At 37.1% G+C, this 23424-nt stretch overlaps 2 protein-coding genes across 6 annotated transcripts in view; both read left to right on the forward strand.

Annotated features, from left to right (window-relative positions):
- Nucleotides 1-2968, forward strand: part of pald1a (phosphatase domain containing paladin 1a) — a 76425-nt gene extending 73457 nt beyond the window's left edge. For all 4 annotated transcript variants that reach the window (XM_058793945.1, XM_058793947.1, XM_058793946.1 and 1 more), the window contains exon 20: nt 2384-2968. In XM_058793945.1, coding sequence (XP_058649928.1) covers nt 2384-2533 — 150 coding nt within the window. In that variant the 3' untranslated portion in view covers nt 2534-2968. The remainder of the gene's footprint in view (nt 1-2383) is intronic.
- An 8998-nt stretch (nt 2969-11966) lies between these two features.
- The window catches only part of LOC131550871 (A disintegrin and metalloproteinase with thrombospondin motifs 14), a 62189-nt gene continuing 50731 nt past the window's right edge, over nt 11967-23424 (forward strand). For both annotated transcript variants that reach the window (XM_058793346.1, XM_058793347.1), the window contains exons 1-2: nt 11967-12243; nt 13021-13400. In XM_058793346.1, coding sequence (XP_058649329.1) covers nt 12165-12243; nt 13021-13400 — 459 coding nt within the window. In that variant the 5' untranslated portion in view covers nt 11967-12164. The remainder of the gene's footprint in view (nt 12244-13020; nt 13401-23424) is intronic.

Below are 23424 nucleotides of genomic sequence, written 5' to 3' on the forward strand. Positions count from 1 at the left end.
AGTGCTCTGACCTCTCTCTCTCTGTTATACAACACAAGCCAGAACATTCGGAGGGTGTTTGAGGTCTCAGAGGTCGATATACCGTAGTACAGATCTCTGTTTATACTGTATGTGCGCTTCGATTTACCCATCGGCGACAAATGATGCTTTCTCTGTTATGAAAAGGAAACAGCAGTCAGGATTAGTTATTTTGACCTTAAAGGGATAGTTCACCCCAAAAATAAAACACTCATCATTTATTTCAAACCTGTATGACACATTTTTCTTTTTTTTTTTCGGGTGAACCATTGCTTTAAGGTCATGTGATCAGGCGTTTGAGCTGATATTGTGTGTCTGCAGACGATGTGTTTGACAGGAGATTTACAGCCGCTAATATCGTGTGTTTGTCGGGATTTCTCTGGTTAAAGAGCAGCAGAGGGTGACTGATGGCGTTCTGTTCTCATAACATCTGCGACGTCTCTGCTTTAACTGCGGCTCTGTGTTTGTCTGCACTCATTCCTCATTGTGTCCAGTGTTTGTTATTTTTTATAGCTGCTGGTGGGAGTCGATCCAGATCACGTTCGCACCTGACGCGGGGAATCATGGGTACCTCGAGTGTTTAATACCTGAATCCTGCTGTGCTTCACAGCATAGACTCTCATTGATCATTCGGTTTCCCTCAAATCAAGCCAGATGCTCCACAAGACAACATATGATATGCAGCTAGAAGAGGAAAGTTTGTCAGAAGCATTTATATGTCTGTGTATATCGCATTACTAAGATATCGTCAGTGTTGGGGAAAGTTACTCCATAAAAAAGTAACTAATTGCATTACTTAGTTATTTTTTATGCAGAGTAATGCGTTGTTACTTTTGTGTTACTTTTTGTCAGCTAGACTGGGCTTGCTTATTTGTTTTTAATAACAAAAAACCTAAAAGTTATATTTTTGGCAAGAGTAAAAGCCCTTTGACACCAAAAGTGAAGTTAATAAGCCTCAGGCTGAAGAAAGCTCTGCACTTACTCCCAATTTCTCACAGCACAGGGACAGGAGAGCTGTCAGTCAATAACTGATAGACAGACCGATGGTTGAAGACACATGGATAGAAAGACATTAATATAGATAGACACAGATATATACTTAGATGGATACATAGACAGATATATAATTAGACGGACAGACAGATGGATATATAGTTAGACAGCTAGATAAATAGATATACAGTTGGATGGATAGATTCTGCAGACAGTAGGATATATGGTTAAATGGATAGATATATAATCAGACGGATAGATGGGCAGATAGACACATAGTTAGATGGATAGATATTTAGTTGGATGGATAGACATATATAATAAGACGGATAAATTGACAGACAGACAGATGAATATATAGTTAGAGGGATAGACAGACGTGTGTGTGTGTGTGCATGTATAAGTTTAAATATACAGTATATTTGGATGTATAGATACTGCAGATTGGATAGATAGTTGGATAGACAGATATATAATCACAGACAGATAGATAGATAGATAGACTGACATACGGATAGATGGATATATAGTTGGATAGACAGATATATAATCAGACAGATAGATAGACTGACATACGGATAGATGGATATATAGTTGGATAGACAGATATATAATCAGACAGATAGATAGACTGACATACGGATAGATGGATAGATAGATGGATATATAGTTGAATAGACAGATATATATAATCACAGACAGATAGATAGACTGACATACATATAGATGGATAGATAGATAGATGGATAGTTGGATAGACATATAATCAGATGGATGGATAGATAGATGGGTGGATATATAGTTGGATAGACATATAATCAGATGGATAGATAGACTGATATATGGATAGACATATATAATCAGATGGATGGATGGATGGATAGATGGATGGATATATATTTGGATAGACATATATAATCAGATAGATAGACAGACAGACAGACTGACATACGGATAGGTGGCTAGATAGATAGATAGATAGATAGATAGATAGATAGATAGATAGATAGATAGATAGATAGATAGATTCTGTGTGGGTAGTGATCTTGTAGTGCTGGTTTTTGTGGTCTTGGTTGTCTTCAGCTGGTTTTACTGCTCGGTTCGGGCTGCTTGTGTCAACAGAGCCAAAGTAAACCCGGCCGGCTGTGCTGCTTTATATTGTGTGTTCTTGTGTTCACCCCGTCATGACCAGATGTCACCAGTTCACCGGCTCAAACCGTGCCTAGCGGCCTCTCAGGAGCCAAGAACCAGTCGGGCACCGCTACAGATTCCGGAGTCAGAATCCGGACTGAACTGGCCACGTCACACGGAAAGACCGAAGTCTGAATGAAGCACAATCCTGAGCTTTTCTTTCTGTGTGTTTTGTGTTCAGGTGGCGGCTCAGGCTGGAGTTTATGAGCTGTTGAATCAGTTGGGCTTCTCTGAGTTTGAGGACCTGAGAGACTCAACCTTCTGTCGTCTCCGTCACCGCTGGCAACAGCAGAACCGCCACGGACTTCCGTTCAGAGGAGAATTCATCTGAGAAACGCCGGTGGAATCCACAGTACTCTTGGTTATTTGCAGGATGTCCACCTGTTTTTGACCAGTAGTTGAAGTGTAAAGGACTAGATCTTAAACCCACTGTGAGGAACTTTAATGAGAACACAAGATGATGACGATGTTGCATGAATATTCATGAGCTCTCACCTGTGGATGCTCTTTGTTAATGTCATTTGTGGTTATTTTCTCTTTCGGTGCAGGTCTCTTACATCTATAATTAACCTATTTTTAATTTAACTTTTTATGTCACATTTAGCTTAGGTGATTATTTGACATAAGTTTGCTTGTATAGTTTATTCACTCTGTTCTTTTTTTTTAACATTTGAAGGCTGCAGGAACTGTGATGTTTGTTTATAAATGAGTGTTTTTCATGATGAAGACTTTCATAATGGCAGTCTCCATTAAAAATCTTTTGTAACAGGAATGTGTTCATTTATTGACTGCTGAATCTGAGACTAATTTTTTTTTTGAAGGAAACAAATGTATTACTGAAATAAACATTAACTAGCTTATTTTATTCAGCTAGATGTAAAGACAATTTAAAAAATAAACTAAAATTTAAAAAATAATAAAAAACTGTGTACACATTTAAAATTAATAATAAAAATGACAAAAACACAAAATTAAAACAAAAAAATACAAAAACAAAATCTCATTCAAAGTATCAATAAATAATAAGATATAATAATATAGCAATAATACTAAAAAAACAAAAACAAGCACTTTAACAAGACAAAAAAACTTTGCTATTCCAAATATATCCATTCTTTCTTTTTGTTCATATCAAATTATGCCTTTATCTTCGATCATTCTGCATCTTTCTGTTCATTTCTGCTCTGTTTAGAGAAAAATGTAACTTGTAACTTGTTTATTATTCATGTAACTTGAGTAAAGAATTGTAGTTCGCAGCAGGAAGCATCTATACTGGAATGCACATGTATCAATCTGGGTCTTTGCACATAAACGGCTAAAACGTATTCCTTGAAGCATTTGGCATCTGGAGTCGTCCTGCTGTATTCTGGGAGGTACGGAGGAGGACATGCTTTGCATCATGGGTAGGATTAGACTCTCATTAGAGGGGCTTCAGAGGCTTGTGGTTTTTAATTGTCTGTGGAAGAGACGAGCCGAGCGGTCCTGGCCTGAAAGGGGGGTATTTTCTGTGATGTCATCGTGTGGTTGAACTTGGATTCTGCACAGAGACAAAACACATGTGGCTCAGAGCGAAATACATTTCAGCAAAACACAACATGCTGAAATATAAATGACTGCATCAATGCACTGGTGAATTTCCCAAGTCAATCCTCACCCAGTACTAGTGCTAAATAATAAAGCAATGAAGTAGCATCGCGTCACTGTCTCAGCAATGGATGCTCTGCAGTGAATGGGTGCCGTCAGAATGAGAGTCAAAACATCACAATAATCCACACCACTCCAGTCCATCAGTTAACATCAGTTATATTATATCATAATAATGCTTCCTGCAGTGAAAAAGTGCATCTCCTGTTGTCTATCGCATCAAAATCCAGCCACACATTTGTTTAGAGCTGTTTTGTCTTGTAAACGCTGCATGATCTGTGCAGATTTCTCTCCTGATTCAGTCCAGAACACTTTTTCACTGGAGGAAGCGTTATTATGGATTATTTTAGACATTAATGCTGGATTTGTTTCAGCTTTTGTCTTCTCCAGATGTTAACTGATGGACTGGAGTGGTGTGGATTATTGTGATGTTTTTATCAGCTGTTTGGACTCTCATTCTGACGGCACCCATTCACTGCAGAGCATCCATTGCTGAGACATTCCTCCAAATCTGATGAAGAAACAAACTCCTCTTCATCTTGGATGGCCTGAGGGTGAGCACATTTTCAGAAAACATTCAGTTTTGGGTAAACCGTTCCATTAATAGAATATAATCAAATGTAATTTTCACCTGCTGGATCATAAAACAGGTGAAAAATCCCACATATGCATCAAAGGAGGGCAGAAGATCACAGAGACTCATCTCACTTAAGATAACACAAGAAACAACCCAGCAACCACACAACATCATGGCAGGTAAGCACCACTTTCCTCAGAAACTTCTCAAGTTCATGCTCAAGTATATTTTGTGCATGCTTCTCCTGCTCCTCTCAGAGACAAATGTGATTTCTCAAGACGCCTGATATCTGCATGGTAGTAGCAACATTTCTTGCATGCTATTAAAAGTATTGCTTACAGTAACTCGCTGACATAAAGGATGTGATTTTTTTGTGCTGTGGTTTCAGAGGAAGTCCTGCTGCCATGCAAACATGAGACTAATGTCTGTGAGACGTGCTGGCGGGTTCTGCTGCAGCTTTGGGGTTTGTAAATATTTGCTGATACACATAAAGTCGTGTAAACATGTTCAGAGCGGTTTAGATGAGGATGTGCTGATGCAGCCAATGACAAAACACCTTCTCAGCGATCGTGGTTTTCTAGATCAACGCTTCTCAACTGGTGAAGAGCAGGAGAACAATGCAAATGATGCAGTCCAGTAAACCATGTAACCGTGTAGTTAGAAGAAGCACTTTTAACACTTTTAAAAAGGGAGAAAGAACACTTTTTTTGTTGCTGGTGTCAAAGGTTATGTCAAACTCTATAGTTTTGTTTTGCACAATCATTTTGGAATTGCTTTAAGTCCTGAAGCCAGATGAGAACTGCTTTATACAGTCATATCTATCTATCTAATCTACACACTAAAATCTTCTGAGTTAAATACAACCCAGCGCTGGGTGAAATATGGACAAACTCAGCCATTGGGTTGTTTTGACGCAGCGGTTGGGTTAACTGATTATCCAAACCTTCTCAGTAGTTTTAACTCAACTATTGTTTAAAAATGACTATATGACTGGTATAAAATGAACCCAAAATCAGACACATAATTCCTAGAGGCATCAGCAACGATCAAAAAGTGAACATTTATTAATAAGCAATTTAAATAAAAAAAAGTTTATTATTTACTTATTATTTATTAAACGTATAAATAAATGTTCATTTATTGAACATACTAATAAATTTTGGGTTAATTTTAAGCTAGAAATATAGTAATTTTTAAGCAATAGTTGGGTTGAATAAAACTACCCAAAAGGCTAGGTTTAAACATTTAACCCAAGACCTGGGTCTGTCCATATTTCACCCAGCGCTGGGTTGTTTTTAACCCAGCATTTTTAGAGTGTGTATGTATGTATATATATATATATATGTATATGTATATAAACTCAATTCAAAAATGTGTATTAGTGCTGATTCCTCAGTAAGTTTCCCGTCCTGCACGTGGATGAACTTCATCTGAGGAGCTCGGGAGGAAAACACATCCCTCCTTCACCTCCACACGCTTTGAAACACTGATACTCCAGATCTCTGCTTGCTCTCAGGCTTATCCGCAGGTACGGAAGTTGTTCGGGGTTTTATCACATCGTGAGCCTCTTAGATTAATGAAAATGAAACCAGAGAGCAGCAGATTAAAGAGTTTTGGTGCCAGACGAGAGTAGAAGCAGCAACCTGTTTCTCTCTTCCACTAGAACTGGGACGGCAAATGTCACGTTCACACCAAGAACAATCAGCATTAGAGTCCGTTCATACAATCAAATCAAAAATTATTCAGACAGCAGATATAATTTTTTATATTATTTTACTAGTGGGTGCAGGACACTATAGTTAATTTATGTAAGTGAGGATAGTAAAATAAAGTAGCTAAACTGTGACATTATACACAAAAATTATTCATACAGTGGACCACCAGTAAAATTTGTAAAAATTTGGGACCAAAAATTATTCAGACACTTTGACCTGACCATGTTTTGCTTAAGTGCTTTTCTTTAATTGCTAATGCGAATTTTTCACACCACAGACTGAACAAAATGAAGCATTGCTTGGTAATTGGTTGAGCTAAATTGGTATTATCTAATTGTGTACTTAAATTTAACAGCTGACTGCTGGTGATTTCCAGTCATAGGATTTGGCGCGATCGGGAGTTTCACGTGAGGGCAAAAAATTAGCTCACGTTCAAATTCGTCATTTGCCTCGCCGCACAACAGAAAGCAAGTGACTTCTATGTGCATTGTGCTTCATACACTACTACACTATGGCCGATGGAAAAATCTTGTTTTGCCCGTGAAATTTGAAAATGCCTATGAATAGCACGATTTTCTGTTTGTATTTTGCATGCTATTTATACGCAGAATATGTCGTGCATATGACAAACACGTGTTTGACATGCATATAATACACAGTTTATTGGCGTGCATATGATACGCAGTTTTCACGTACATATACCCCTAATCCTACCCATTGCATATCATATGCATGCCAAAGTCCATTTCTGCGTATAAATAGTTCGCCAAATATAAACAGAAAATCGTGTTATTGATACACACTTTCATGAGATCGGGTTGTAAATTTCGCTAATGTGACCGCACCTTAATGATAACAATATTTGTGTTCACACAACGTTCTGTTTAAGCGCGTGCTTCAGTTTTGTTGCCTGCCGCCTTAAATTCTCGCGCTCTTTTAAGTTGGGTGGGTTCCCACCCTCAGATTCCAGATTTTCAAATAGTTGTATCTCAGCCAAATATTGTCCGATCCTAACAAACCATACATCAATGGAAAGATTATTTATTCAGCTTTCACATGATGTATTAATCTCAGTTTTGAAAAATTGACCCTTATGACTGGTTTTGTGGTCCAGGGTCACATTATGTATATATATATATATATATATATATATATATATCAATATGTCTTGCTGAGAGGCTGATCTCCAATCTTTTATCCTTCTAATAACTAACGTGTTCCTCTAATATGTTCCAGGACGGAGTAAATGTGCAGTAGTGCTGCCGTTGAGAGTGCGGCCTACTGTATCTGACTGCATCTGCAGACAAGCTCTTCTGAGAGCCGCTGTGGACGATACAGCGGCCGGCGCTTTGAAATGCCTTCCAGACCCTCTCGGAGCTGAAACCGGAGCCGGAGCTTCAGAGAGACGTGAAGAAGAAGCCAAACAAAGAGCTGCATTGAGAGGTGAGCTTCCCCTCGCAGACGACGATGGCTAAACCTTCTGCGCTGCTAATTAAAGCTTCAGCTGTCACTCTTTGACATCATTGCTATTAGAGAACCATATTCATGCAATACCAACACTGATCATCTCTGGCTTTAATTTATCACTATAAAACTACTTTATAGGTTATGTAGAAACACGGTGGCTCACTTACAGCACCGGTGATCTGCCACTTATTATTGAAACTTAAAATAACTAAGGTCAGTGTCACTTTCAGGGTTGTGTGACTTAACTCTTTATAATTAACTTGAGCTTACATTATTTGATAGATTTAGCTGCACATAGTATAATAAAAATAGAATGTATAATAAATTATTTTTAATATAATGACAAAAAAATACATTTATTAATAATTAAAATTTATTAATAAAATAAACATAAAGCTATTGAGCTATTGCTGATCCATGTTTATGGTTTATACATATCAAAACTAAAATCAGGATTAATAAATAATATTTGATCATCGTGTATTGTATGTCTGTAGTTTTACTAATGGTGCTGTAATTTGGTTTAGATTTTATATTTTTATGCTGATATGCATTAATGTGCATTTTAAACAAACTAAATAAATAAATGTGATATTTTTAATATAATGAATTAAAAAAATAAGTTTGTATTAATCTTGGTTACTTTAATGAATTTATTATTATTATTGTTAATAATAATAAAAACAATAATAATAAAGTAACCATTTTAATTAAAATGTAAAACCTTGTTGTAAAAAACATATTAACTATAAGATTAACCCTGGTTTTACTACAGTAACAGTTTATTTATGTTTTTTACACAAATCAGCTGGTTTGCATGTGCCTAATTACCAACATTAAAATGCTTGCTTTTATATTTAAAATTATGTAAATATGTTTCTGTTCTATTCTTTAATCTTTCTGAGGTCACATTTAACGGAGTGAAAACATATTTATAGACTCTGTTGGGGTGACCGATTACTAATTTAATAATTAGCCACTAAAAAATTCATGTTTGTTCATGCCAAATCTGAATATTGCATGAATATCAACTTTTTTTTAGTTAGTTTAACTTTTTCTGTCCTCTTTGATCAAATAAAATTTTACGATTGAAATGAACTTGAAGTAATATTGAAATTATAATTGATAGAATTTAACTATCCGCTGAAAGTCTGTTACATATTCATATTTTACCATTACAGAGTTCGAGAGGTTCAGAACCTGCAGACGTACCTGAACCACAATTGTGGAGATGAATGATAATAACAGAGAGAAAAAAAGCTTCTCAAGCGCTGTTTTATGCACATTCATGTGTAAAACATCCCACAAGAGACAGCGGAGAGCTGAGGGAAACCTGCTGCTTTAATGAAGGACCGTGTGTGATTGAGATTCTCCCATCATTGAAAAATACAAGATGAAAACCCTCGGGCCATGACTAATACTGAGTTCACAAAGACAATAAAACACATTCACTGAAACATCAACCGAGACATTTCTCCAAGCAAACATGAGGCTGTCTCAAAGCGATAGTTCATTCAGAATCATTTACTCATTACAAAAGAAGATGCTGTCTTTTTGTATCCATGCTGTTAAAATGAATGGCATCCAGTGTTGTTTTGGGTCCCGCTGACAGTTGAAACCTGTGTTTGGGTGAAATATCCCTTTAACAAAGCTCTGTTTGAAAGTTGAAGCGAGTTTAAAAATCGATGAAATGTGAAGGTTGTTCAGGCCTGTTGTCCTCTGAATGCTTCACAGTGTTAAGGACTGAGTGAGTGATTGATAGATAAAGCTCAGCTTAGCAGCATAAGAGCTTTTATCACCCACTATCATTCTGCTTTGATTAATGATTGATTCAACTCAGCATGCAGCGCTCTGAAATCTGTCATTCTATGTTCATATGTGATCTTTTGTTCTGTAAATGTTATTCCCTGCTGTCATTTTCTCTTTATATTGGCTTCAGTCTTCACACTGCGACTTATAAATGCCGACGTGTTGTAAATGTATTTCAGAACGATGGCAGAAAACTATTTGCGCTGCTTATTGACAGTGGACTGTCAGATTTCTAATACAAAGAATGGTGGAAATGTCTTTTTTTAGAATTTGAAATTGTTTGTGGCTTTTGAGCGTGTCGCATGTCAACTTCTGGCTCAACCAATGGCATGCGTTTGGGGCGGGACTATGTGTTTAACCGACCAATGACAGACGGGGGGAGTGTTTGGGGAAATCGGTTTGAAAACAGTCATAATTTTTGCTATTTTATTTGGTGATGACACACTGAACCAGACGAAGGCTGGACGTTTGCTCATGTCTGAGCTCATCTGAAAGCCTGAATCACAGTAAACGTGGGACAAATGAGCATCATTTACACTGTCATGAAGCAGAATCACTTCTGTTGTGTTTTACTTTATACTCAGAATTTATTTATTTATTTTTTAAACTTAACAGTTTTTTGCATATCTATTTTCTGTTGAGCATCATATTTGACCCATTAGGCTTTTATGGCTCTGATATAATGCAAAAATATGCAATTTGGTGCAGATGCTGATATTTGATATTTGAAATTCTGATGCTTGTGACGTAAATCACTGAGATCTTTAGAACAGCATAGCAGATACTGACATAAAATGATATAAATATCACTCATCATTCTATATCTCCAATAATCTGTTTTAGTAAGATGAGAATGAAATGATCCAAACATATAATGCAATGCAATCCAGTGCTGATTGAGAGATAAACGCTCCTCAGAAGATGTGAGATGAAGATCATTCCTCCGCTGAGGAACAGTGAAAGTAAAGCTCCTGGAAACAAACGCTCCTCAGAAGATCCTGATGATCAGATTTGAGACGCACTGATTTTTCTAAAAACTTGTTAAACATCAGTCAAGAAGGACATGTGAAGCAGTAGCTGAAGCTGGATGCTTGTACATTAAGTACGCACACATTAAGTATCAAAAGTAAACACCATAAAGCATCATTAGATTTGTAGTGCTACTGCATGCATTTTTGCATGCAAAAGAGCAGAAAGAAAATAGCATGAGATGGGAATCACGTGAAGGTCAGTAAACGATGATAAAATGTTAATTTTGGCTGAACTATTCCTTTAATGAATGACTAACATAAAACCAAGCAATGAAGCTTTCCGGACTGTTTATGCTGGACTAAACAAGCATTATAAAAGGTTGCATGTGACTCAGTACAGCTGGAACAAGATGATTCTGTCTCCCTGTTGCACTTGAGTGCTTTAACAAGACCGGTTCACTTCTGAGTCACACCTGCATCACGCTGCAAACCTCCAGGATCTGCCTCACGAGGCCTTTAATAAGGGATGATTGTCTATTATCAGCCAATAGCGTGTGAGATCAGGGGATTTCTTTTTTTATGTCATCCCTCTGGTCATCAGAAAAACTTGAATATGTGGGAAACAGCTGACTGTATGTGAAAGAAAGCTCTAACAAGTGGATGAGAGAGTTGCTGGATCGTTCTTGAGAATTGACTGATTTCTGATGATAACCGTCATTTGGCCTTGCTCTTGAAGATTGTGACTTTTAAGCTCCTGGAAGGAGTTTATCATTCATGTTGATGTTTCAGTCTGTCACTAATCACAGTCTGTCCTGCAGCTCTGCTAATGAGTTCAAAAACATGCAAATTGGCAGCAACGGCGCACCTGCTTCCTCGTCCAGTAGGGGGAGCTGCACTTCAAATAGATTTGAAACTATTTCTGGTCCCACATTCATACTGTAAATATTAATTTAATTACACCAGTTTTTCTCCCCCCAAAAAGTAAGATAAGCTATTTTTCTCACATATGCATTCAGTCAATGTGCTGAAGTAATACTGCAATCAAATTTTGCAAACCTTTTTCTTTTTTTTAATTATCTTCTTTTTTTATAATAATATTTGGATAAGCCAAATTTATTAACTGTTTACATCATACAGTAAACTATTAAACTATTTATGTTCCACCGAGCAATGTACCACACGTATAGTCTATCTATCTATCTATCTATCTATCTATATCTAGTGCATAAGTCATATGGACTGTTTTAATGACTGCTTTTATGGAAACTAACGGTGCATAAATGATGAAAGAATTTTCGTTTTTAGGTGAACTATCCCTTTAAATGACTTTTTCAAAATTTTCCTTTTTCCCACCAGTGTGTTTTTAAAGTATGAATGTGCGAACGTGTCCAACAAAAGCGCCACAGAGGCTTTCCAGTGCATTGGACTACTTTTAACCATTGCATTCCCTCTGATTAAAAGCACATTTAACCATTTATGACCTATTTTTCCACGTGTGGAGCTTCAGGCGGTCTTGTCTTTTTTTCCCTCTGCTCGAGCTGTCGTCATGAGCTCTCAGTGAAGGGTTGTCCCATCTGAGTCCAGTCCACTTCAGTCCATCAGAACTCTGCAGAAACTCTCGGTGTCCGTCAGTCTGGAGTTTGAGGGACGCTCGCAATGCTCTGCAGTTCCGCGCAACTTTCTCCAACACACCGTTCCTCATGAACCGCGTCCAGGAGGAAAGTTTCCAGTGTACTTCCAGAAGAAAAGTCTCCTGCATTGGCTCTCACTGCCACAGCTATGGATTATATTTATCTATTCATGTACTGTACGATAAACCTCTTATTTATGGACTATAGACATGCTGCAAAATCTCATGGTAAGAGAAGCTGGTTTCTGTGAGTTTATCTTTGTTTTTAGTGTGAACAGTAAATACTTCACGAACTTTCAGCAAGAAAGAACGGGTTAAAAACACTCAAGATCAAGTCGCCAAAATTGTTTCTACTGCGAATTTTTGCATGCATGTCCATTCATATGTCTATAAACAGTTAATTTCAAAAAGTTATATATATTGCATTATATAAGTTATATATATTGCATTATATATATTGCATATTGCATTATATACATATTGCCTTATATAGCCTATATATTAAGTATATATACAGTATATACTGTATATTGTGCGTGCATATTGCATTATATAGCCTACCTATATATATATATATATATATATATATATATATATATATATATAAATGCAATATGCACGCACAATATATATATATATATATATATATATATATATGCATTATATAGCATATATATTACATATTACATATATTGCGCATGCATATTGCTTTATATAGCCTATACACACACACACAGTACACAATATATATAATGCATATATATATTTATATTATATACATATTAGTTATATATATTGTGTACTGTGTGTGTGTGTATATATATATATATATATATATATATACACACACACACACACGGTACACAATATATATAATGCAATATATATATACATATATATTGTGTGTCTATACACATATATATAAATTTGGTCTTGTATAATGTTTATGTTCATATAAGTATACAGGATTTTTATGCAGTCTTCTGTTCTGTTTGTTTTTGTTAGGGAATCTCTCCGGTAAGTTGAGTGAATTCGGTCTGATTGTCCCATTCAGCACGGATGCGCGCGGCCGGTTCGTTTCTCATGTGCTTTCTGCGAGAGCGTCACCGACCGGCCGGAAAAGGGTCCCGCGCGCCGCCCCCGTTACGCCTCACACTGCGGCCCTGAACGGGCAACAGCTGTTTTTCAACGTCACTGTGTTTGGAAAAGAGCTGCACTTGCGCCTGAGGGCCAACAGGAGACTCGTGGCCCCTGGAGCTTTTGTTCAGTGGCAGGAGGATTTTGAGGAACAGGCCAAAGAGCGGATGCTGGGAGACTGCGTGTTTACCGGGGATGTAACGGACATGCCGAGGGCCTCAGTGGCCATCAGTAACTGTGATGGACTGGTGAGTAACAGCTCACACTGGCTGTGTCTCAAAACCTAGTGAGATGCCAACCTTGGCCATCATAAGTGTGTGCAGCTTTGTCAAAAAATGGTGCATTCTCAGCAATCAGTGAAATGGAAAGCTAGAGTGAATTTTAGTGCATAAATAGATGTGCATTGTTTTAAAGGCAAGACACCAGGTGAATGGGATAAATCAATCAATCAATTAGTTGATCACCCACCATGCATACATGTTTAGGGTGAACGTACCTATTAAGCTCACCAAAATCTACATTGAGACATTTTTAGTACACAAGATATTGGTTTCAGTACAAAAGGTTATGTTAAAATAAAATATTAATCTCTCACACGAAAACATTTAATTTAAAAAAGCATTTCAATTAAGAAAACATCATTAAATTCAAAAAGTCTGGCTGTGCTTAATAGGTAAATTTTTGTACCCTTCCCCTGTTCCCAATAAGCTCACATCATGTTTTATTAGAAATTCTTGTTTATTTTAAGAAAAGTTTTTAAAGAATAATTGTAAAAACATATTTTTTTGAAGGTACAAAGTCAATCACAAAAAAAACAGAACACTAAAATGAAGCAACAAGGCATTCATTCAATTTGATCAGTTATATATTCATAGCAAAGTGTCATTTAAGCACATTGCAACATCTATACAAGTCCACATTCAGCTAAGTAACACATTCAAAAATGAAATAAAACAAACCAATAAAACATTTAATTCATGGGGTTGAACACAGAAACTAGCCTCATTATGAAACTCTTGTTAAATGGATGTCAAATTATATATAGTCTCTTATGGCTGGAGAACACTACATGATCCCCCCCCCCCGCTGCTGAAAGTGCTGCTCATATTGCATGAAGATGCCAGGACTGCAGCTCACTGGGTTTCAGCCAGCGTTGCATCCAGCAGAACTACAGTATTCATTATAATGACTCAAACTGTTGTATAAATCTGAGTTTACTGATTATCCACTTCCCCTCTGGACATGTTCAACTGTCAAATGAATGTAGATTCCAGTCCTTCCAGCTCTTACGTAATATTCACATGCCCACCAGCTCTGACCATACTTTCACTTTCCTGGTTTGTCAAATTAATAATGTCTGCCTGTCCCCCTCAAGTCCTTACCCAGGGGTCACAGTACACAAATTTATCCAGAGTATGACAGGATTCATTAATTTGGCAGCTGAAGCATAATCAGGGCTGCGGTCAACATCCTTTCCTGACTGGAACAAGAAGAGTTCTGCCTTGTTTTGTTCTCTTATGGAAACTCACGGATCTGTTCAGGTCACAGACTCAAACCGTCCTAAATCTCCCCAAAACACACATGGATTCCGTTGACCCTTCTGACCCTTTAAACCTGAGTAATTGGACCCTTGATAGTGGTCATTCCTCAGTGCGCAGTCTCAAATCAAAACACAGACTGCAAGACAGCAGCTGCGGGTCTCGCTAACTCACTGTTATGTGACGTGTTTGTATATATGGAAGCTTATTTCTACCACGGAATAAAAAAATGGTTAGATGCAAGCTAAGGATTTAGAGAAAAAAGTCAGAATTTCATGATGTAAACTTAGAATTCTGAGAAAAAAAGGCAAAATTACGAGACATAAACTCAGAACTGTGAGATCAAATGTCAGAATTGTGAGATATATGATAAACTCAGAATTCCAAGAAAAAAGTCAGAATTTCAAAACATAAATCCAGAATTCTGGAGATAAACATCAGAACTGCAAGATGTAAACTCAGAATTCAGAGAAAAAGTCAGAATTACAAGATATAAACTCTGAATTGTAAGACTTACGAGAAATACACCCTGAATTCTGGGGAAAAAAACAATGTCAGAATTTCATGATGTAACCTCAGAAAGAAAAACGACAGAATTACGAGAGGCAAACTCAGAATTCAGAGAAAAAAGTCAAAATTGCGAGATATGAACTCAGAACTGTGAGATAAAATGTCAGAATTTTGAGATATATTATAAACTCAGAATTCCAAGAAAAAATTCCGAGAAATAGAATTCTGAGATGAAACTCAGAATTCTGTTGAACCCCCCCCCCCAAAAAAACCCTGAATTGCGAGGATACATGTCAATATTGCAACATATAAACTGAGAATTTTGAGGAAAAATAACAAGTGTGAGATGTACACCTAAAATTCTGAGAAAAAAGTCCAAACTGTGAAACAAAAAGTATTTTATTCCATGGCATAAGTGAGCTTCCATATGTATATGTATGTGCATTGTTGTTGTCACTGCTCGACACACGCCCAGCGCTTCTGTGACAGTACGTCTGTGTTGTAGTCTCCACTGTTATTAGTTTAATCAAAGAGCTTTAGGAGGCAGCGAAAATTGCTTTGCTTTTTCAGTGCAACTCAATACTCCCATCAGCAGCGGAGATTTCCGCGAGGGGCAGCACAGAGCGGCTCTGTTCCTCCAGCACGTTTGCGCACACAATGAGATCATTCATTACGGCCACATTGATTACTCGCTTAGGTAATCACTGTCAGGGCCGCGCGGACAATGACACGCTGTCTCCTGCGCCGCTGTCCCGGGCAGAGCCGATACTGCGAGAAACTAGCACAACAGCCATTCTGTGCTGTTCAAGAAAATATTGTTAAGGGACGGGAAAACGAAAGTGACAGACTCCAGCTGTTGTCTGGCCTGCAGCAGAAGTGTTTATTTGTGCAGCATTAATGGTTTTGCAAACTGCAGTTATCAGCAAGCACAGTTTATGATGTGCCTGCTTGAGATATTCAAGATTACTCTGCAAAATAGCTATTGACAGTCGGTTTAACCTGTGAATCTTAGCAGTATGAGTGTAGCTGCTATAAGAAGCATGACAATGCATTAAGAATAACAGATTTGAAATGTGTGTTAAAATGAGGCTGAGTATGCTATACTATTTCTACAGTATACTTTGCATAGTATGCACATTTTCAGTGTGCATACAGTAGAATACCTGCAAAAACATGCGATATTTGTCTTTACGTGCATATATGCAGTCTATTGAAACTGTATCCCATAATGCAAAGCACTTTACTTGACCTTATACATTAAGCATAATTAATGAACTGGATGTGTGATATTATTTATTATATTTTCACCATGCAGATTTGCAGACATTTTTAAGCCAGACTGGATTTCAGAAATGCCTTTGAACTATTTGTAATGAAATAAATGGAATCTACTTTTAGAATCAAAAAAGCACACATAATGAGGTCATGTGACAATGTAGCATACTACTTTTTAAAATGCGCATAATGTTTCACATAGTATTTTGAAATAGTATGCTGTATTGTACAGTAAGCAGTACACTAGTATATCATTCTAAATTTAGCACAGGCTTCTTTCATTGTAGTGCATCAGTAAAGTTTGAAACTCTAATTTGTTTCATTGAGATTTAGTAACTTCATCCTTAAAAGGCTCAATTACATTCAAATCGAAACATCTCATTGATGAGAAACCCAACAAAATGAGAGTTTCCTCATTCTTTATTGGACCTTAAACCCCACTGTGGGAAGATTGCAGGAATTTAAAGTGACTGAATGCAACCAGTTGTTTACTAAACTCAGCGTCTTGTACTCTGAAATGTGTCAGTTTTGGCACACAGTGTGCTCACTGCATATTGACACCATTGCTGACTTTTGCAACAACTGATGTAAACAAGGATGAAATATAATTATAGTCTCATTTAGCAGCTGCAGTGGTAATGTCAAGCTGTTTGTGAGTTGCACTTGCATTGAGACCCCAATAAACGAACCACCCGTGCACCACAGTGATGAAGCAGGCCTATGTGTATGTGAACAGACAACATTTATGGTGGCACTGAATCTCTGAAGCGTACCAGACACGATTATGAAAGCTGAAACTCCGGTCCAAATGTCTCTCTGAAGTCTTGTGTCTGCAGCATGCAAACGACGCTTATTTATTTCAGATTGTGTAGAGTTTTGGTGCTGGGGCTATTCATACTGCGAAGTGCAAAATTCAGTAGAAAATATGGTGAAAAGCAAACTTCTGCAAGACAAGCTTGCATGATACAACATAAAATAATGCGTTGTTGTGACAGCACAGATCTCAAGGTGGCGATAGAGTTTCCTTCATATGTGTGTGCCATTCAAACAGGTCAGCAGTTTAACTAACTTTAACTAACTTGCTCAGCAAGATTGTCTTCTGTTGCTTCACCATGTCAGTAGTTGAGCTGAAAGAGAAAAATGCATGCATATCGACAAAACTGAGAATGCGCCATATGCTTTTGTTGCTTTATGACTTGCAGTCTGACACGTTTCAGAATGCAGCAACACAAAATCAATGTCGCATAGCTAGATGCATTTAGGTTTCACATGGTTTTCTCTGTATATTTTAGGCCTTGCAAATGCAAGATGCATTAAATTGCTTGTGATTAAAGAATAATGGCACCTTACTGTAGTTGCAAACATAAAATCTGGTTGTTTCTGACATTTTGTGCGTGGATAACCGCTCTATGGCTCATATGTGAGGTGCTCCAAATGTCTCTCTGAAGTCTAGAGCATGCAAATGATGCATATTTATTTCAAACCATGCATGTCAAGTTTTGGTGCTTAGGATATTCATGCTGTGCACTGCATTCTAAATTCAGCAGAAAACATGGTTAAAAGCCTTGTAGTCCAATTTATGGACAAGCCTTTGCAATATAGGCTTTTATGAAGCAACCTAATGAATTGCTGTGGCTCTAACAGTGTGGAAAAAAAGGATTTCCTTCAGAAGTGTGTGCCGTTCAAACAGGTCAAGAATTTAACTAACTTTTATTAACTAGTTCAGTAAGATTCTCTTCAGGCTATTGCTTCGCCATGACCGTAAAACGCACGCTAATTCACACTATAGTGACAAAACTGAGGATGCGACATGTACTTCTGTTGCTTTATGACTTGCAGTCTGATGCATTTCAGAAGGCACCAATACAAAATCAATGTTGCATGGCTACTGTAGATGCATATGTATTTCACACGCTTTTCTGTATATTTTAGGCCTTACATTGCAAATGCAAGATTTATGAAAATGCTTGATTAAAGAATAACATTATAACTTAAAGTTGCACACATAAAATCTGGTTGTTTCTGACGTTTTGTGTGTGGATAACTGCTCTATGGCTTATGTGTGAGGTGATCCAAACATCTCTCTGAAGTCTTTCACACACACATCTCTTTGCAGCATGCAAACAATGCATATTTATTTCTGACGATGCATGTAGAGTTTTGGTGCTGAGGCTATTCATGCTGCGCACTGCATGCTAAATTCAGCAGAAAACATGGTGAAAAACTTTGTAGGCCAATTTCTGGACAAGCTTTGGCAATATAGGCTTGTATGAAGCAATTCAAACAGGTCAACAATTTAACTAACTTTAACTTGCTCAGTAAGATTCTCTTTAGTCTGTTGCTTTGCCATGACTGTAGTTGAGCTGAACGAGAAAGCTTACTGTAAAAGTCGATGCATGCTAATGCACACTATAATGATTTTGTTGCTTTATGACTTGCAGTCTGACACATTTCAGAATGCACCGACACAAAATTGTTTTCGCAAAGCTAGATGCATTTGTATTTCACATACTTTTCTGTATATATTAGGCCTCAAATGCAAGATGCTTTAAAATGCTTCTGATTAAAGAATAACATCAACAGTTACGTCAAAGAATAATGAGTTGCAAACATAAAATCTGGTTGTTTCTGATGTTTTATGAATGGATAACCGCTTGATGGCAGACTCATGTGTACCTTTATCACACATCTCGCATCTGCAGCATGCAAATGATGCATATTTATTTCAGTTAGCAGCACTGCATGTGGAGCTTTAAAACTCTTGTTTTAAGAACATTTTACTTACCCCATTGGCAGATAATTTTACTTGTTTTAAGCAAAATGCACTTAATTTAGTGCTAGACTAAATATCTAATGTTAAGAATGTTTAGATATTTTGACTGGAAACAAGACAAAAATACTAAGTAAGATAAGCCCTTTTTTGCAGTGTGAGGCTGTTTGTACTGCTTCACTGCATGCTAAATTAAGAAGAAAATACTGTTAAAAGCACCGTAGGCCAATTTATGGACAACCTTTTGCAATACAAGCTTGTTTGAAGCAGTATTAATGCATCGCTGTGGAAGTAACGGTGGTGTGTTGCATTGCAAATGCAAGATGCATGAAAACGCTTTTGATTAAAGAAAAATGTCACATACATAAAATCTGATTGTTTCTGACAACTGCACTGCGTGACATGTTCACAAGCCAATATCGATCCGCTCGGTTGCTTTTATCCACAGTCTGTCAAACCCAACCTCATTCTAGCTGACCGGACAGGATCCAGTGAATATGACAATATTGATAGAGCGCATCGATGGAAACAGCCCCTTATGCAATGCACAGGATGTCATTTGAAAGTTCGTTCTGCTTAATCTGCCTCCAACCAGCGAGTTATCGGACACACAGTCGCTGATGGAGGTCCATGTGCTTCTAAACGCACCCTGCAGAAATGCACAGACAGCTGCTCTCAGCATGGGCTGTGATAACTGTAATCGCTGCTGTAATGCGGCGCATTTGAAAGCACATCCTCGAGGTTTTATGAATAGCAGGGTGTCCCCTTCAAGCCTATGAGGTCATTGGTATGGCGCGGATCAGGCAGGAGAGGAAGCACGCCTGTCACGGTAAAGATAGATCAGCTGCCGAGCGTGTGATTGAGAGCGCGCCAACATCAACACCGGCACGTCTTGGCTTGCAAGGTCTGCGTGTCGAAGAGCGTCCCTCACCCTACAAACTGCAGGCTACAGATTCATACGGTTCACTGAATAAATCAACATGCAGACAGTAATGAAAGCTCACCCAAATGCACAGAGCGTGCATGTTTTAAAAGTTTGCCGTGCACGTGTGAAAGCGGCCTTTAAAACCAAACGTGACAGCTGTCAGTTGAGCCGTCGGCTGAATCTCTAGACTATCTCGGTCTCTAACTTTAGCTTGTCTCCATGGTAAACCCACAGCAAATCCAGTTTAGGATATGCATGGTGATATGGAATGCTGTGAAAGCGTATCTGTTCTATCTCTGCGTCCAAGATCTTTGCGGTCGCTAGATTCAGTCAGACCTCCCTGAATTCTGGGAAATCTGGACGTGCCGTCACTAACTTGCACTTATGTTTACACGGTCCTCACAGAGGCGCGATGTCTTGTTTTTTATGATTCAGCGCTGACAAGAAGGAGCCGGCCTTCATTATCTTGCATTTCTGATGAAAAGTTATTTATTTAAAGCTGATAAACCATAAAGTAAACCATACAGGGCTCCAGACAAAAGAGAAAAAATGAAAATAAAAATGTAGAATAATTAAAAATATATATAAAATATAACAAAAGAGAAACAATGAAATAAAATTAAAATGTGTATATATATATATATATATATATATATATATATATATTAGTGCTGTCAAATGATTAATCACAATTAATCACATTCAAAAAGTTTTTGTTAACATAATATATGTGTGTACTGTGTATATTTATTATGTATATATAAATACACACACATACAGCATATATTTTGAAAATATTTACATGTATATATTTATATTCATATAAATTACATCATATATAAAATATATTTAATATATAGGCTAAGCGTAACATTTTTCTTAAGTATATACATGCATGTGTGTGTATTTATATTATATTTATACATAAATATATACAGTACACACACATATATTATGTAAACACAATTTTTATTTTGGATGCGATTAATCGTGATTAATCATTTGACAGCACTAATATATATATATATATATATATATATATATATATATATATAAAATATACTTGTGTCTCGCAATCATAAGCATTGCAGTAATGGTTTCCGGTTCATTTCGAATCGTACATAACCAAAGAATAGTTTAGTGCTCAGAACGATTAATTTAGTGAATCTGATCAAACACTTTAGATATGATTCATCCAGCTAACTCACGAGTAAATTCAACGCTTCTTGTGAACTCTTTTGACTGACTCTTTAAAAAAAGATTCAAAAGAATGATTCGTTCGCGAAACATAGTCTGTGCAGTAAACAGACTTGTGTCTTGGGACAAACCACTATTTTAAACTTTGAAATGAGAGGTTCAGCAATGCCTAAAAACTATTCCTAATCTGATTTTTATTTTTTATTTTTTGGTAATTTTATTCTTTATTTGTTGTTTTAATTCATTTTGTACATTTTCATTTACACTTCTTTCTTAAAACTGTCTTTATATACCACCTGGCTATTGTTGTCAAATTGTTAGTGATTTAGTAATAAAGAAGGAAAATGACTCGTGAACCTAAGCATCATAATAACAGTTTCTGGTTCATTTCGAATCGGAAATAACTGAAAATTGACTTGCGGTTTAGTTATGAACTGCTCATAACGATTTACTCCACTAACTCACGAGCGAACTCGATCCTGCGTCGTGAATTCTTTTGAATCGGCTCATAAGAATCATTTGTTTGTGAACCAAACATCACAGTTCGCACTGTTTTTGTTTACACGCGAGAACCTGAAGAAATATGACAAAACCACATACAGACGACATTTTCTTGATTAATGATGATTAGAAACTCTGGAGTGGTATAAGTTATCCGTTGGTCAAGTTGGTAACTAATACTTGCTTTCTGAAAGAGTGTAAACTGGAAAAAGCAGGTTATTCTAACTTTTCTAAGCATGATTTTCGCTAGCGTAAAAAATGGCGAAAAAATCCCACTAAAAGTGTTAAGTTCATACATTTACGAGTGTGTACTGTGGATGTAGCAGCGATGGCACAAGGTCTAATTTCGTGAATGAATGCACTGTGTGTGCACTGGAAACAGGAGTATTAACCGTATCAAGAAACGGCTATTTTTAAGACAGTCACGTGACCTGCCAGAAAAAACTGATGCACAAGATTTTTTTAAATTCCAGACTCCAATGGAGTAATTACAAATATAGTTAAATCAAAAATAAAAATTCTGTCATTGTTTATTCACCTTGATGTCATAAGTCATCGTAAGGTTTGGAACGGCATGAGAGTGAGTAAATGATGACAGAAGCTATTCCTGTAAACCAGAGCCCTGTGTGAAGGCTGATATTACACCAGATATGAAGCCTGTTTATTTTGAGGAGTGTAGAGAGCGCTGTGGTGATGGGTAGTTACTCCTGGTGTGTTGACGGATGGGATTACGAAAGATGAAGTCGTGGTGTGAGAGCATTATGTCCGTGTCTGTCAGTGCTTGCTGCGATCTGCGTTAATTAGTGTGAATCTCTCCGCGTGATGTACGACATGTTCTCCGCCGGCAGTGACAGCTGATGCTGCTCTGTATGCCGGATCACAATATTCCATTAGAAAGTCTCACGCAAGCGACGCGCTCCTGTCAATTCACACTGACTACAGGTTCATGCTGGATTTAGAGGATTGAACACAATGTTCTGAAAGTTTGGTTACAGCTTGCAAATATGTGACCAAGGACCATAAAAAAATAGTCATAAGGGTCAATTGAGGTGTATACATCATGACTAAATAGGCTTTCCATTGATGTATGGTTTGTTAGGATCGGACAATATTTGTCTGAGATACAACTATTTGAAAATCTGGAATCTGAGGGTGCAAAAAAATCTAAATATTGAGAAAATGGCCTTTAAAGTTGTCCAAATGAAGTTCTTAGCAATGCATATTACTAATCAAAAATTAAGTTTTGATACATTTACGGTAAGAAATTTACAAAATGCCTTCATGGAACATGATCTTTACTTAATATCCTAATGATTTTTGGCATGAAAGAAAAATTTATAATTTTGACCCATACAATGTATTGTTGGCTATTGCTACAAATATACCCCAGCGACTTAAGACTGGTTTTGTGGTCCAGGGTCACATATTTGGCTGAGATACAACTATTTGAAAATCTGGAATCTGAGGGTGCAAAAAAATCTAAATATTGAGAAAATCGCCTTTAAAGTTGTCCAAATTATGTTTTTAGCAATGCATATTACTAATCAGAAATTAAA

The sequence above is a fragment of the Onychostoma macrolepis genome, chromosome 12 (genome assembly GCF_012432095.1).
Source record: "Onychostoma macrolepis isolate SWU-2019 chromosome 12, ASM1243209v1, whole genome shotgun sequence".
In the NCBI taxonomy this organism is placed as follows: domain Eukaryota; kingdom Metazoa; phylum Chordata; class Actinopteri; order Cypriniformes; family Cyprinidae; genus Onychostoma; species Onychostoma macrolepis.